Here is a 15,727-nt window from a genome sequence, read left to right as displayed (position 1 = left end):
CCTCCTATAGAACCGCGTGTCAGATGCAAAGCCCCCCCCCACAGCACACTATTTGCAAGTGTGTTTTATGGACTTTTTATTCTCTGAAAATAAATAAATGTCATGCCCTTCACATGGATTTTTCTTGTGTTTCCCGTGCGAAAATGATTTTTTTTAGGGGGGGGGGGGGGCATCCCTACTACATACTGGGCGTCACACTCTCTCCCTCTCTCTCACACTCACTAACTCACTCCTGTTTGTGTTCAGCCGTACATCGTGGAGATCTGTGACAGCCTGCGAGGGATGATCTTCCAGAAGTTCATAGAGAGGTGAGACTGGGTTGAGGGCGGGGCGGGAGGAGAGGAGAAAGGGGGGCAGGAGGAGAGGAGAAAGGGAAGATGTTGGATAATGGCCAGAATAATCTGTACTTTTTCATCCTCACCAGATTTAGAAGGAAAGTGCTTTTAGTATCCATTCATCCATTTGTGTCGAAACAGAAAGGCGTCTCTCCACACTACGAAGGCTAACTCTGTCTCTCTCTCTGTCTCTCTCTCTGGCTCTCTCTCTGGCTCTCTCTCTGGCTCGCTCTCTCTGGCTCTCTCTGGCTCTCTCTGGCTCTCTCTGGCTCTCTCTGCCTCTCTCTGGCTCTCTCTGGCTCTCGCTGTCGCTCTCTGTCCCTCTCGCTCACTGTCTCTCTCTCTCTCTCTTCATCTCTCCTATTTTTCCTCTCTCTCGCCAGTGACAAGTTCACTCGTTTCTGCCAGTGGAAGAATGTGGAGCTGAACATCCATGTGAGTAACGTTGCGGTGTGTGTGTGTGTTACTCCTGTAAGCGTCCTGTAAGCGTTCCATGAACCTTCATTATAAGCTATTGTCTCGCTCTCTTTTCATCCCCCCTCTCTATTTCTCTCTCTCTCTTCATCCCCCCTCTCTATTTCTCACTCTCTCTCTCTTTTCACCCCCCCTCTCTATTTCTCTCTCTCTTACCCCCCCTCTCTATTTCTCACTCTCTCTCTTTTCATCCCCCCTCTCTATTTCTCACTCTCTCTCTTTTCATCCCCCTCTCTATTTCTCACTCAAATTCAAATTCAAATTCAAATTCAAGCTGCTTTATTGGCATGAAAAACATTGTGTCAATATTGCCAAAGCAACAATGTATACCATATACATTGTAACAAAATTATAAATGATAGCAAATAATAATATAAAATGGTAGTAAATAATAATACAAAATTAAATACAAAAATAATAACAATAAAATGGTAACAGTCTACAGTAAACATTAATAATTATAGTAATAACAATAATAGTAATAATAAGTAAGTTACTGTTTACTATGCAGATGTTATTATTCAGTGTCCCTCAGGCTATGGCAGGAAAATACATATTTGGCTGCAAGAGGAGCCATTGCTCCTTCGCCCATGAGTATTCTTAGTTTTTCCTCTGGGTTCAATTTGTAAAAATTTGGAATATATGTAGTCATTTCTGTGAATAATGAGTCTCTTTGTGAGGAATATTTATCACAGTAAAGGAGAAAGTGCATCTCTGTCTCTACCTCCCCTGTCATGCAGTGACCACATACACGCTCCTCTTTGGGTAGCCATGTCTTTTTATGTCTGCCGGTTTCTATTGCCAATCGGTGGTCACTCAGCCTGTACTTGGTAAGGATCTGTCTCTGCTTCGTATCTCTGACAGAGTAGAGATAATCAGCCAATTCATATTCTCTGTTTAGGGTCAGATAGCAATTTAGTCGGCTTTGGGATTTTGTTTCGTTTTTCCAGTATTGTAAGTATGATTCCTTTGATTGGTTCATGATTTTGTTTATTGGAATTCTTTCTTTTGAAGCAGTGCTGGTGTCAGCTTGGTTGGTGAGGTCCAACACCAGCTGACTGAGAGGGCTCGTTTCTGGGCTCAGCTCTTGGTCTTGAAGTGCTTTAAATTGCAGACTCGAATTTGGACTTGAATTTAGATGTAGCCAAAATTTTAATGATCTTTTCTGTATTTTCATTATTACTGGAAAACGGCCCAATTCTGCCCTACATGCATTAGTTGGTGTATTTCTCTGGACTTGTAGAATTTTCCGACAGAATTCTGCATGTAGGGTTTCAATTGGATGTTTGTCCCACATTTTAAAATCCAGTTTATTGAGTGGCCCCCAAACCTCACTTCCATAAAGTGCTATTGGTAGGATTACACTGTCAAATATTTTAGTCCAAATTCTAATTGGGATGTTGATTTTGAATAATTTCATTTTTATTGCATACATTGCTCTGCGGGCTTTTTCTTTGAGTGCCTTCACTGCCATATTAAAGTTTCCCGATGCAGATATGGTCAGACCAAGGTAGGTGTAATTTTTTGTGTGTTCAATTAAGGTGTTGTTCAGGGTGAATTTACATTTGTGTTTCTGACATCTGGGTTTTTTTTTGGAAAATCATGATTTTAGTTTTTTGGAAATTTACTGCCAGGGCCCAATTATGGCAATATTGCTCCAGAATATTAATGTTTTGTTGAAGACCTTCTTTGGTTGGTGATAGAAGTACCAAGTCATCAGCATATAGCAGGTATTTCACCTCTGTGTCAAATAGTGTGAGTCCTGGGGCTGGAGATTGGTCCAACATGTCTGCTAATTCATTGATATAAATGTTGAAAAGATTTGGACTCAAATTGCAGCCTTGTCTCACACCTCGACATTGTGAAAAAAATTCTGTTCTTTGGTTTTTGATTTTTATTGCACACTTATTTTCTGTGTACATACATTTTATTAAGTCATACACCTTACCACCAAGCCCACTTTGTAGAATTTTGTAGAATAGCCCTTCGTGCCAAATCGAATCAAATGCTTTTTTAAAGTCAATAAAGCAAGCAAAGATTTTGCCCTCTTTTTTTTGGTGGACGTGTTTATTAATTAGTGTGTGTAAGGTGTATATATGGTCAGTAGTGCGATGGTTAGGGAGAAAGCCAATTTGACATTTACTTATTACATTTTTTTCTTGAAGAAAGGTTTGAATTCTTGAATTCAAAATGCTACAGAAAATCTTTCCCAAGTTACTGTTGACGCAAATTCCCCTGTAATTATTGGGGTCTGATTTGTCTCCACTTTTGTGGATAGGGGAGATGAGCCCCTGGTTCCAGACATCAGGGAAGCAGCCAGAAGTTAAAACCATGTTGAACAATTTAAGCACAGCATTTTGCAACTCAGGTGTGCTGTTTTTCAGCATTTCATTTCTGATGTTGTCTACACCACAAGCCTTTTTTGATTTAATAGATTTTAGCTTTTCATTTAGTTCTTGTTGGGTTATTGGGTAATCTAATGGATTTTGGTTGTTTTTAATGACTGATTCCAGGATGTTCAATTTTTCTTTAATTTCTAATTGGTTCTGGTTTAAGTCTTTTTGTGGGATGTTTTTGTATAGATTATCAAAGTAAGTTTTCCAAATTCCTACATCTTGTATGGCTAATTCTTGTGGCTTTGTTGTGCTTAAATTGTTCCACATGTCCCAGAACTGATTTTGGTCAATTGCGTTTTCAATTTCATCAAGTGTCTTGTTGGTATAATTCCATTTCTTGCATTTCAGTGTTTGTTTATACTGTTTCAGAGTTTCAAAGTATTCATATCGTAGCTCTGGGTTGTTTTGCTGCTTATGTTTTTTGTTTGACATTTGTCTTAGGTGTTTTCTAATTGTTTTACATTCATTATCAAACCATTTGTCAGTAACATTTTGATTTTTGCTTCTGATGTTGCATTGCTTTGGTTTTCTCAAATTTGCTTTCGATGCTGCTTTTTGGAATATGCAGTTGATGTTTTGGGTAGCTGAATTGACACCATCTTTATTGTTTTGGTACTGTGAGTTATTGAAAAACTGTATAGAGTTCATCATTTCATTTGAGTTCAATGTTTCAATGAATGCCTCTGCACTGTTTGGAGCCCATCTGAACGATTGGTTTATGTTGTAAAGTTTATTGGGCTGTTTTTTTGAATGAATATTGCCGGTTAATTTCTTCAGAAACACGTTGATCTGACTGTGATCTGACAATGGTGTCTGTGGTCTGACAGTGAATGCACTAATGGAGGAGGGGTCAATGTCAGTGATGGCATAATCGACTACACTTGTCCCAAGAGCTGAGCAGTAAGTAAACTGACCTAAAGAGTCCCCTCTGATTCTACCATTAAGCATGTACAGGCCTAAGGCTCGACAGAGATGTACTAACTCTTTTCCATTTTTGTTCAGTATTTGGTCAGGACTGTTTCTATTATTTATAATAGGGCTACTGTACAAGGAGGGGTGTCCAAATATGTGGTGGTTACCTCCCGCATCAGTGTAGTCAGGCTCAGAACCTGTTCTTGCATTGAAATCTCCACAAAGAAGCACTTTACCCTGCGCCTGAAATGTAATGATTTCTGTCTGGAGATTGTCAAAAAACTGATCATCATAATATGATGAATCTGAAGGAGGAGCATAAGCTGCACATATGTATACATCATTGTCACAATAGATTGTACCTTTGTTAAGTTTTAGCCAAATGTGAGTGGTACCTTTTTTCATTTCATTCAGTGCTAAGTCCTGCTTATGCCAAATGATGATTCCACCTGAGTCTCGGCCCCGTTTAACATTTTTATGTTTGATTGATGGTAGTAAACTTTCTCTATAGCCTGAGGGACACTGAGTATCTATGTCTCCACGACACCATGTTTCCAGTAGGATTATGATGTCCTGTCCCTTGATGTTTTTAATCAATTCTGGATTAGTTGTTTTATAACCAAAATGTGAAGAGTATAGGCCCTGGATATTCCAAGAGCTGATAGTTAATGATCTCATTTATAATAAGTGATATTCACTGGTTTGAGTAAAGTACATCGAAAAAAACAAAAAAAATAAAATATGTATATATACATATATATACATACACATATACACACATACATATATATACATACATATATACACATATACATACATATATACATACACATACATATATATATACATATATATATACATACACATACATATATACATACACATACATATACACACATACATACATACATACATACACACACACACACACACATACATACACACACACACACATACATACATACATATATATATACATATATATACACATACACATACATATATATATATATATATATATATACACACATACATGCACATACACATATACACACATACATACATACATACACGCGCACACACACACACACACACACACACACACCATTACATATAATAATTATTATAATACCGGTGTCAATACATTTAGGAATATTTGTAAACAAATGAATAAGAATGGAATAAGATTGCATTGTACTTATGTTATGTGCAATCTGCAACCCTGTGTGTTTGTGTGTGTGTGTGTGTGTGCGCGTGCGTGCCCGTGTGTGAATTAAAGGGACTGTCTAGCTCAGTAGTCTGCATATTAGTTGCAATAGTTGGCGCACCTCTCATATCTCTGATTGTTCTAGGGGTCTTCTGCCAGAGGTTACCTCAGCATATGTAGGCTGACGATCTAATTGATACATGGTGTGGACTGCATCATGTGGTCTACTTCCCTGAAGGGCAGTGTTCTGACCGACCCTGGAGTAGTGGTCAGAGCTGTGTTGTGATGGGCTGGGTCTAGTAGAGCTGTGTTGTGATGGGACAGGTCTAGTAGAGCTGTGTTGTGATGGGCCGGGTCTAGTAGAGCTGCGTTGTGATGGGCCGGGTCTAGTAGAGCTGTGTTGTGATGGGCCGGGTCTAGTAGAGCTGTGTTGTGATGGGCCGGGTCTAGTAGAGCTTTGTTGTGATGGGCCAGGTCTAGTAGAGCTGTGTTGTGATGGGCCAGGTCTAGTAGAGCTGTGTTGTGATGGGCCAGGTCTAGTAGAGCTTTGTTGTGATGGGCCAGGTCTAGTAGAGCTGTGTTGTGATGGGCCGGGTCTAGTAGAGCTGTGCTGTGTTGGGCCTGGTCTAGTAGAGCTGTGCTGTGTTGGGCCTGGTCTAGTAGAGCTGTGCTGTAATAAGCCATGTCTGGCTCTTTTCTCCTCGGGATGGTGGAGGTACTGTTGTTTCAGAAGGTGGGGCGTGGGACCTTTGTTGCTGGGGTGATGGGTGTGTGGGTCCCTGCCAAGTGTTGCATCTTTTAGGTCCTTGGCAAAGGTTCTGATACTGTCCTGATCAAGATGTATATTATCATATAAGTGTTGACATGTCAGAGTGGGGTGGTGAGCCGTTCTGACGTTGAGCAGTGAGGCACAGTCCACAGTGATCTGTTGATTTATTTTGTCGATCAACTTTTCTGGGAAGTCTTTTCTTGGTAGGAGGGTGGACACAACTATATTGGTTGTTGGGAACATAGCCTGTGCCCGTTCTGCCACTCTTCTCACTGCCCCAGATACATTTTCACCTTTGGCATGAAGGTCGTTTGTGCCAGTGTGGATGATGATGTTGTCAGGGGTGTCAATCCTGGTCTGACTGAGTAGCTGCATTGCACTCTCAGTTGTAGGACACCAGAACTTATACACCTGGTGTCTAGGGAATAATCTTTCCTGGACTAAGAACTTCCCATTTGAATCAATTAGAATTGCAGTTGTGGGTGATTGTCTGGGTGGAGCAGACTGGGAGGCTGGTATTCTGACCTGGGCTGGAGCAGACTGGGAGGCTGGTAGGTTAACCTGGGCTGGAGCAGACTGGGAGGCTGGTATTCTGACCTGGGCTGGAGCAGACTGGGAGGCTGGTAGGTTGACCTGGGCTGGAGCAGACTGGGAGGCTGGTAGGTTAACCTGGGCTGGAGCAGACTGGGAGGCTGGTATTCTGACCTGGGCTGGAGCAGACTGGGAGGCTGGTAGGTTGACCTGGGCTGGAGCAGACTGAGAGGCTGGTAGGTTGACCTGGGCTGGAGCAGACTGGTAGGCTGGTGCAGTGTCATCCGGCTGTGTAGTGGAGGCCATGCTGGTCTCAGGTTCTGCTTGTGTTGTACCAAGCTGGTGGACATGTTTTCTAGATGCAGAGGACACAATGACTCTCTGCCGGTTGAGGGTGTCAATGTACCTCTCTTTTTGTTCGAGCTCCTTTCTAGTTGTGCTCAGATGGTCTCTGAGGTCATCATTTGTCTGACTCAGCTTGTCCATTCTGCTTTCTAATTTAGCTATGGATGCTCTGCTCTCCTCCCTGAACTGTTTCATCTCTTCTTTGAGTTTCTGGACAGTGTCCTCCTCTTGAAGCTGTGTGTGTCTCTATTTCTCACTCTCTCTCTCTCCATCCCCCCTCTCTATTTTTCACTCTCTCTCTTTTCATCCCCCCACTCTCTATTTCTCATTCTCTCTCTCTTTTCATCCCCCCGCTCTATTTCTCACTCTCTCTCTCTCTTCATCCCCCTCTCTATTTTTCACTCTCTCTCTTTTCATCCCCCCACTCTCTATTTCTCATTCTCTCTCTCTTTTCATCCCCCCTCTCTATTTCTCACTCTCTCTCTCTTCATCCCCCCTCTCCATTTCTCTCTCTCTTCATCCCCCCTCTATTTCTCTCTCTCACTTTTCATGCCCCCCTCTCTATTTCACTCTCTCTTTTCATCCCCCCTCTCTATTTATTTTCTTACTCTCTCTCTCTTTTCATCCCCCCTCTCTATTTCTCACTCTCTCTCTTCACCCCCCTCTATTTCTCACTCTCTCTGTCTTTTCACCCCCTCTCTATTTCTCTTTTCATCCCCCTCTCTATTTCTCTCTTTTCACCCCCCTCTCTATTTCTCTCTCTTTTCATCCCCCCTCTCTATTTCTCACTCTCTCTTTTCATCCCCCCTCTCTATTTCTCACTCTCTCTTTTCATCCCCCCTCTCTATTTCTCACTCTCTCTCTCTTCATCCCCCCTCTCTATTTCTCTCTCTCTTCATCCCCCCTCTCCATTTCTCTCTCTCTTCATCCCCCCTCTATTTCTCTCTCTCACTTTTCATGCCCCCCTCTCTATTTCACTCTCTCTTTTCATCCCCCCTCTCTATTTATTTTCTTACTCTCTCTCTCTTTTCATCCCCCCTCTCTATTTCTCACTCTCTCTCTTCACCCCCCTCTATTTCTCACTCTCTCTGTCTTTTCACCCCCTCTCTATTTCTCTCTTCATCCCCCCTCTCTATTTCTCACTCTCTCTCTCTCCCCCCTCTCTATTTCTCTATCTTTTCATCCCCCCTCTCTATTTCTCACTCTCTCTTTTCATCCCCCCTCTATTTATTTTCTCACTCTCTCTCTTCATCCCCCCCCTCTCTATTTCTCTCTTTTCATCCCCCCTTTCTATTTCACTCTCTCTTTTGATCCCCCCACTCTCTATTTCTCACTCTCTCTCTTTTCACCCCCCTCTCTATTTCTCTCTCTCTCTCTCTCTTCATCCCCCCTCTCTATTTCTCTCTCTCTCTTCATCCCCCCTCTATTTCTCTCTCTCTCTTTTCATGCCCCCCTCTCTATTTCTCACTCTCTCTGTTCATGCCCCCCTCTCTATTTCTCACTCTCTCTCTTTTCATCCTCCCCTCTCTATTTCTCACTCTCTCTCTTTCATCCTCCCCTCTCTATTTCTCACTCTCTCTCTTTTCATCCCCCCACTCTCTATTTCTCACTCTTTCTCTCTCTTCATCCCCCCTCTCTATTTCTCACTCTCTCTCTTTTCATCCCCCCACTCTCTTTCTCATTCTCTCTCTCTTTTCATCCCCCCTCTATTTCTCACTCTCTCGCTCTCTTCATCCCCCTCTCTATTTTTCACTCTCTCTCTTTTCATCCTCCCCTCTCTATTTCTCACTCTCTCTCTTTTCATCCTCCCCTCTCTATTTCTCACTCTCTCTCTTTTCATCCTCCCCTCTCTATTTCTCACTCTCTCTCTTTTCATCCCCCCACTCTCTATTTCTCACTCTTTCTCTCTCTCTTCATCCCCCCTCTCTATTTCTCACTCTCTCTCTTTTCATCCCCCCACTCTCTTTCTCATTCTCTCTCTTTTCATCCCCCCTCTCTATTTCTCACTCTCTCTCTCTTCATCCCCCCTCTCCATTTCTCTCTCTCTTCATCCCCCCTCTATTTCTCTCTCTCACTTTTCATGCCCCCCTCTCTATTTCACTCTCTCTTTTCATCCCCCCTCTCTATTTATTTTCTTACTCTCTCTCTCTTTTCATCCCCCTCTCTATTTCTCACTCTCTCTCTTCACCCCCCTCTATTTCTCACCCTCTCTGTCTTTTCACCCCCTCTCTATTTCTCTTTTCATCCCCCTCTCTATTTCTCTCTTTTCACCCCCTCTCTATTTCTCTCTCTTTTCATCCCCCCTCTCTATTTCTCACTCTCTCTTTTCATCCCCCCTCTCTATTTCTCACTCTCTCTTTTCATCCCCCCTCTCTATTTCTCACTCTCTCTCTCTTCATCCCCCCTCTCTATTTCTCTCTCTCTTCATCCCCCCTCTCCATTTCTCTCTCTCTTCATCCCCCCTCTATTTCTCTCTCTCACTTTTCATGCCCCCCTCTCTATTTCACTCTCTCTTTTCATCCCCCCTCTCTATTTATTTTCTTACTCTCTCTCTCTTTTCATCCCCCCTCTCTATTTCTCACTCTCTCTCTTCACCCCCCTCTATTTCTCACACTCTCTGTCTTTTCACCCCCTCTCTTTTTCTCTCTTCATCCCCCCTCTCTATTTCTCACTCTCTCTCTCTCCCCCCTCTCTATTTCTCTATCTTTTCATCCCCCCTCTCTATTTCTCTCTTTTCATCCTCCCCTCTCTATTTCTCACTCTCTCTTTTCATCCCCCCCTCTATTTATTTTCTCACTCTCTCTCTCTTCATCCCCCCCCTCTCTATTTCTCTCTTTTCATCCCCCCTTTCTATTTCACTCTCTCTTTTGATCCCCCCTCTATTTCACTCTCTCTTTTCATCCCCCCACTCTCTATTTCTCACTCTCTCTCTTTTCACCCCCCTCTCTATTTCTCTCTCTCTCTCTCTTCATCCCCCCTCTCTATTTCTCTCTCTCTCTTCATCCCCCCTCTATTTCTCTCTCTCTCTTTTCATGCCCCCCTCTCTATTTCTCACTCTCTCTGTTCATGCCCCCTCTCTATTTCTCACTCTCTCTCTTTTCATCCTCCCCTCTCTATTTCTCACTCTCTCTCTTTTCATCCTCCCCTCTCTATTTCTCACTCTCTCTCTTTTCATCCTCCCCTCTCTATTTCTCACTCTCTCTCTTTTCATCCCCCCACTCTCTATTTCTCACTCTTTCTCTCTCTCTTCATCCCCCCTCTCTATTTCTCACTCTCTCTCTTTTCATCCCCCCACTCTCTTTCTCATTCTCTCTCTCTTTTCATCCCCCCTCTATTTCTCACTCTCTCGCTCTCTTCATCCCCCTCTCTATTTTTCACTCTCTCTCTTTTCATCCCCCCACTCTCTATTTCTCATTCTCTCTCTCTTTTCATCCCCCCTCTCTATTTCTCACTCTCTCTCTTCATCCCCCCTCTCTATTTCTCTCTCTCTTCATCCCCCTCTCCATTTCTCTCTCTCTTCATCCCCCCTCTATTTCTCTCTCTCACTTTTCATGCCCCCCTCTCTATTTCACTCTCTCTTTTCATCCCCCCTCTCTATTTATTTTCTTACTCTCTCTCTTTTCATCCCCCCTCTCTATTTCTCACTCTCTCTCTTCACCCCCCTCTATTTCTCACTCTCTCTGTCTTTTCACCCCCTCTCTATTTCTCTTTTCATCCCCCTCTCTATTTCTCTCTTTTCACCCCCCTCTCTATTTCTCTCTCTTTTCATCCCCCCTCTCTATTTCTCACTCTCTCTTTTCATCCACCCTCTCTATTTCTCACTCTCTCTTTTCATCCCCCCTCTCTATTTCTCACTCTTTCTTTTCATCCCCCCTCTCTATTTCTCACTCTCTCTCTCTTCATCCCCCCTCTCCATTTCTCTCTCTCTTCATCCCCCCTCTATTTCTCTCTCTCACTTTTCATGCCCCCCTCTCTATTTCACTCTCTCTTTTCATCCCCCCTCTCTATTTATTTTCTTACTCTCTCTCTCTTTTCATCCCCCCTCTCTATTTCTCACTCTCTCTGTCTTTTCACCCCCTCTCTATTTCTCTCTTCATCCCCCCTCTCTATTTCTCACTCTCTCTCTCCCCCCCTCTCTATTTCTCTATCTTTTCATCCCCCCTCTCTATTTCTCTCTTTTCATCCTCCCCTCTCTATTTCTCACTCGCTCTCTTTTCATCCCCCCCTCTATTTATTTTCTCACTCTCTCTCTCTTCATCCCCCCACTCTCTATTTCTCACTCTCTCTTTTCATCCCCCCTCTCTATTTCACTCTCTCTTTTGATCCCCCCTCTATTTCACTCTCTCTCTTTTCATCCCCCCACTCTCTATTTCTCACTCTCTCTCTTTTCACCCCCTCTCTATTTCTCTCTCTCTCTTCATCCCCCCTCTCTATTTCTCTCTCTCTCTTCATCCCCCCTCTATTTCTCTCTCTCTCTTTTCATGCCCCCCTCTCTATTTCTCACTCTCTCTGTTCATGCCCCCCTCTCTATTTCTCACTCTCTCTCTTTTCATCCTCCCCTCTCTATTTCTCACTCTCTCTCTTTTCATCCTCCCCTCTCTATTTCTCACTCTCTCTCTCTTCATCCCCCCTCTCTATTTCTCTCTCTTTTCATCCCCCCACTCTCTATTTCTCTCTCTCTTTTCACCCCCCCTCTCTATTTCTCACTCTCTTTTCACCCCCCTCTATATTTCTCACTCTCTCTTCATCCCCCCTCTCTATTTCTCACTCTCTCTTCACCCCCCTCTCTATTTCTCACTCTCTCTCTCTTCATCCCCCCTCTCTATTTCTCACTCTCTCTCTTCATCCCCCCTCTCTATTTCTCACTCTCTCTCTTTTCATCCCCCCTCTCTATTTCTCACTCTCTCTCTCTTCATCCCCCCTCTATTTCTTTTCTCACTCTATTTCTCACTCTCTCTCTCTCCATCCCCCCTCTCTATTTTTCACTCTCTCTCTTTTCATCCCCCCACTCTCTATTTCTCATTCTCTCTCTCTTTTCATCCCCCCTCTATTTCTCACTCTCTCTCTCTCTTCATCCCCCTCTCTATTTTTCACTCTCTCTCTTTTCATCCCCCCACTCTCTATTTCTCATTCGCTCTCTCTTTTCACCCCCCTTCTCTATTTCTCACTCTCTCTCTTTTCACCCCCCCTCTCTATTTCTCACTCTCTTTTCACCCCCCTCTATATTTCTCACTCTCTCTTCATCCCCCCTCTCTATTTCTCACTCTCTCTTCACCCCCCTCTCTATTTCTCACTCTCTCTCTCTTCATCCCCCCTCTCTATTTCTCACTCTCTCTCTTCATCCCCCCTCTCTATTTCTCACTCTCTCTCTTTTCATCCCCCCTCTCTATTTCTCACTCTCTCTCTCTTCATCCCCCCTCTATTTCTTTTCTCACTCTATTTCTCACTCTCTCTCTCTCCATCCCCCCTCTCTATTTTTCACTCTCTCTCTTTTCATCCCCCCACTCTCTATTTCTCATTCTCTCTCTCTTTTCATCCCCCCTCTATTTCTCACTCTCTCTCTCTCTTCATCCCCCTCTCTATTTTTCACTCTCTCTCTTTTCATCCCCCCACTCTCTATTTCTCATTCGCTCTCTCTTTTCACCCCCCCTCTCTATTTCTCACTCTCTCTCTCTTCATCCCCCCTCTCTATTTCTCTCTCTCTCTTCATCCCCCCTCTCCATTTCTCTCTGTCTTCATCCCCCCTCTATTTCTCTCTCTCACTTTTCATGCCCCCCTCTCTATTTCACTCTCTCTTTTCATCCCCCTCTCTATTTATTTTCTTACTCTCTCTCTCTTTTCATCCCCCCTCTCTATTTCTCACTCTCTCTCTTCACCCCCCTCTATTTCTCACTCTCTCTGTCTTTTCACCCCCTCTCTATTTCTCTCTTTTCACCCCCCTCTCTATTTCTCTCTTTTCACCCCCTCTCTATTTCTCTCTCTTTTCATCCCCCCTCTCTATTTCTCACTCTCTCTCTTTTCATCCCCCCTCTCTATTTCTCACTCTCTCTTTTCATCCCCCCTCTCTATTTCTCACTCTCTCTTTTCATCCCCCTCTCTATTTCTCACTCTCTCTTTTCATCCCCCTCTATTTCTCACTCTCTCTTTTCATCCCCCTCTCTATTTCTCACTCTCTTTTCATCCCCCCTCTCTATTTCCCACTCTCTCTTTTCATCCCCCCTCTCTATTTCCCACTCTCTCTTTTCATCCCCCCTCTCTATTTCTCACTCTCTTTTCATCCCCCCTCTCTATTTCTCACTCTCTCTTTTCATCCCCCCTCTCTATTTCTCACTCTCTCTTTTCATCCCCCCTCTCTATTTCTCTCTCTCCAGTTGTCGATGAATGACTTCAGTGTCCACCGCATCATTGGTCGGGGGGGTTTTGGGGAGGTGTACGGCTGCAGGAAGGCTGACACCGGCAAGATGTGAGTAACGCAGGAACGTGAACGAGTTCGGGGGGGCAAAGAGGGGTGGCGAAGTGGAGGAAACAAACGGGGGGGTGGGGGGTGTACAAGAGAAGACAAAAAATTAAACAGGAATGATGGTCCCTCAGCAGGACAGAACCAGTAAGATGTGTGTGTGTCTCAGGTATGCCATGAAGTGTTTGGATAAGAAGAGGATCAAGATGAAGCAGGGGGAGACTCTGGCTCTGAACGAGAGAATTATGCTGTCACTTGTCAGCACAGGGGTACTTTCCGCACACACACACACACACACACACACACCTTTCAGTCGAGACTCTTGTCTATATGCATACAATATGTGTATATTCACATGCACAACGCAAGGGGAGTATCATTTTCAGATCTACCGGTCTGATACCATCTTAACACAGACACATAGAGCTTTATGTCGAAATTCTGTCTATATATATACACACACACACACACACACACACACACATTTACCAGGCAAAAGTTTGGACACACCTACTCATTCAAAGGTTTTTCTTAATTTTTTTACTATTTTCTACATTGTGGCAATTGCACGTCTGACGTTATCTAAGCACATATCAAATCAAACCTCTCTCTTTCGCTGTAGGACTGTCCGTTCATAGTGTGCATGACGTACGCCTTCCACACACCAGACAAACTCTGCTTCATCCTGGACCTGATGAACGGTAAGGTTCCCCAACCCCTTTAGCTGCCGGGTTCTGAGAAAAGGTTTAAAGGTCACGACTGGTTCTCCCAGTCAACCCGGTAGAGGTCCCCGTCCCTCCAAGCCCTCCTCCACTATGGACTGAGGAGGCCCCGCGAAGAGCACCGGGTAACGGGGCGTCGCTGGCGGCCTCTCTGCCCTTTCCGGCTCGGCTAACATCCGCAGCTCCAGACGCTCTAGTGGAAGCACGCTGGTCTGGGTCCCCGGCCTGTTTTTTTTTATCATTCTCCTCCTTGCGACCCAAACGTGCCACACGGAGGAGCTGAAGGTTTCCTACACGGACCGGTACCCAGGCCCGGGGGCACAAACGCACCGACAATGGCTCCTATTTACACAGCGGTTAACACCCTTCTTTACTTGGCCCCCTATTAGAATACAGCTCTAAACGTGCGCTAGGAGGTGTGTGTGTGTGTCTCGGGGGTAAATCTTCCATGGATCCTCGTTTGTCCTCCACAGTAGATCACCAGGAAGTTCATTAATAGATCACATGGATGAAGTCGTAGTGCCTATTGGGTCATGCAGACTGTCTCATTCAGAAAGATGTGTTGAAGGAATGGTATTGTGTGTGTGTAGGAGGGGACCTGCACTACCACCTGTCTCAGCACGGTGTGTTCAGTGAGAAGGAGATGCGTTTCTACGCAGCGGAGATCATCCTGGGACTAGAACACATGCACAACCGCTTCGTCGTCTACAGAGACCTCAAGGTAGGACTCTCCATACCACCTCTTTATCACATCATATATTATGTCTGTAGAGGCCTCATACTACACCTTCTTTGTCTCTCTCTCTCTCTCTCTCTCTCTCTCTCTCTCTGTGTCTCTCTCTCTCTCTCTCTCTCTCTCTCTGTGTGTCTCTCTCTCTCTCTGTGTCTCTCTCTCTCTCTGTGTGTCTCTCTCTCTCTGTGTGTCTCTCTCTCTCTGTGTGTGTCTCTCTCTCTGTGTGTGTCTCTCTCTCTGTGTGTGTCTCTCTCTCTGTATGTCTCTCTCTCTCTGTATGTCTCTCTCTCTCTGTGTGTCTCTCTCTCTGTCTCTCTCTCTCTGTGTCTCTCTGTGTGTCTCTCTCTCTCTCTCTCTCTCTCTCTCTGTGTGTCTCTCTCTCTCTCTGTGTCAGTTTCTCTCTCTGTGTCAGTCTCTCTCAAATTCAAATTCAAATTCAAGCTGCTTTATTGGCATGAAAAACATTGTGTCAATATTGCCAAAGCAACAATGTATACAATATACATTGTAACTAAATAATAATATAAAATGGTAGTAAATAATAATAAAAAAATAAATACAATAAAATGGTAACAGTCTACAGTAAACATTAATAATTATAGTAATAACAATAATAGTAATAATAAGTAAGTTACTGTTTACTATGCAGATGTTATTATTCAGTGTCCCTCAGGCTATGGCAGGAAAATACATATTTGGCTGCAAGAGGAGCCATTGCTCCTTCGCCCATGAGTATTCTTAGTTTTTCCTCTGGGTTCAATTTGTAAAAATGTGGAATATATGTAGTCATTTCTGTGAATAATGAATCTCTTTGTGAGGAATATTTATCACAGTAAAGGAGAAAGT

At 43.8% G+C, this 15,727-nt stretch overlaps 1 protein-coding gene across 6 annotated transcripts in view; it reads left to right on the top strand.

Annotated features, from left to right (window-relative positions):
• Window positions 1-15,727, top strand: part of LOC110512753 (beta-adrenergic receptor kinase 2) — a 96,826-nt gene that overhangs the window by 48,586 nt on the left and 32,513 nt on the right. For all 6 annotated transcript variants that reach the window (XR_005040356.1, XR_005040357.1, XR_005040358.1 and 3 more), the window contains 6 exons: window positions 247-308; window positions 719-770; window positions 13,341-13,432; window positions 13,596-13,695; window positions 14,049-14,127; window positions 14,739-14,869. Coding sequence is in view for 3 of the 6 variants with exons in the window: in XM_036967333.1 (XP_036823228.1) it covers window positions 247-308; window positions 719-770; window positions 13,341-13,432; window positions 13,596-13,695; window positions 14,049-14,127; window positions 14,739-14,869 (516 nt within the window). In the remaining 3 variants the exon portion in view is untranslated. The remainder of the gene's footprint in view (window positions 1-246; window positions 309-718; window positions 771-13,340; window positions 13,433-13,595; window positions 13,696-14,048; window positions 14,128-14,738; window positions 14,870-15,727) is intronic.

Source organism: Oncorhynchus mykiss, chromosome Y (assembly GCF_013265735.2).
Source record: "Oncorhynchus mykiss isolate Arlee chromosome Y, USDA_OmykA_1.1, whole genome shotgun sequence".
NCBI classification, from domain to species: Eukaryota; Metazoa; Chordata; class Actinopteri; order Salmoniformes; family Salmonidae; genus Oncorhynchus; species Oncorhynchus mykiss.
Note: the sequence above shows the minus strand (reverse complement) of the source record. Positions and strands in the feature narration are given on the sequence as shown.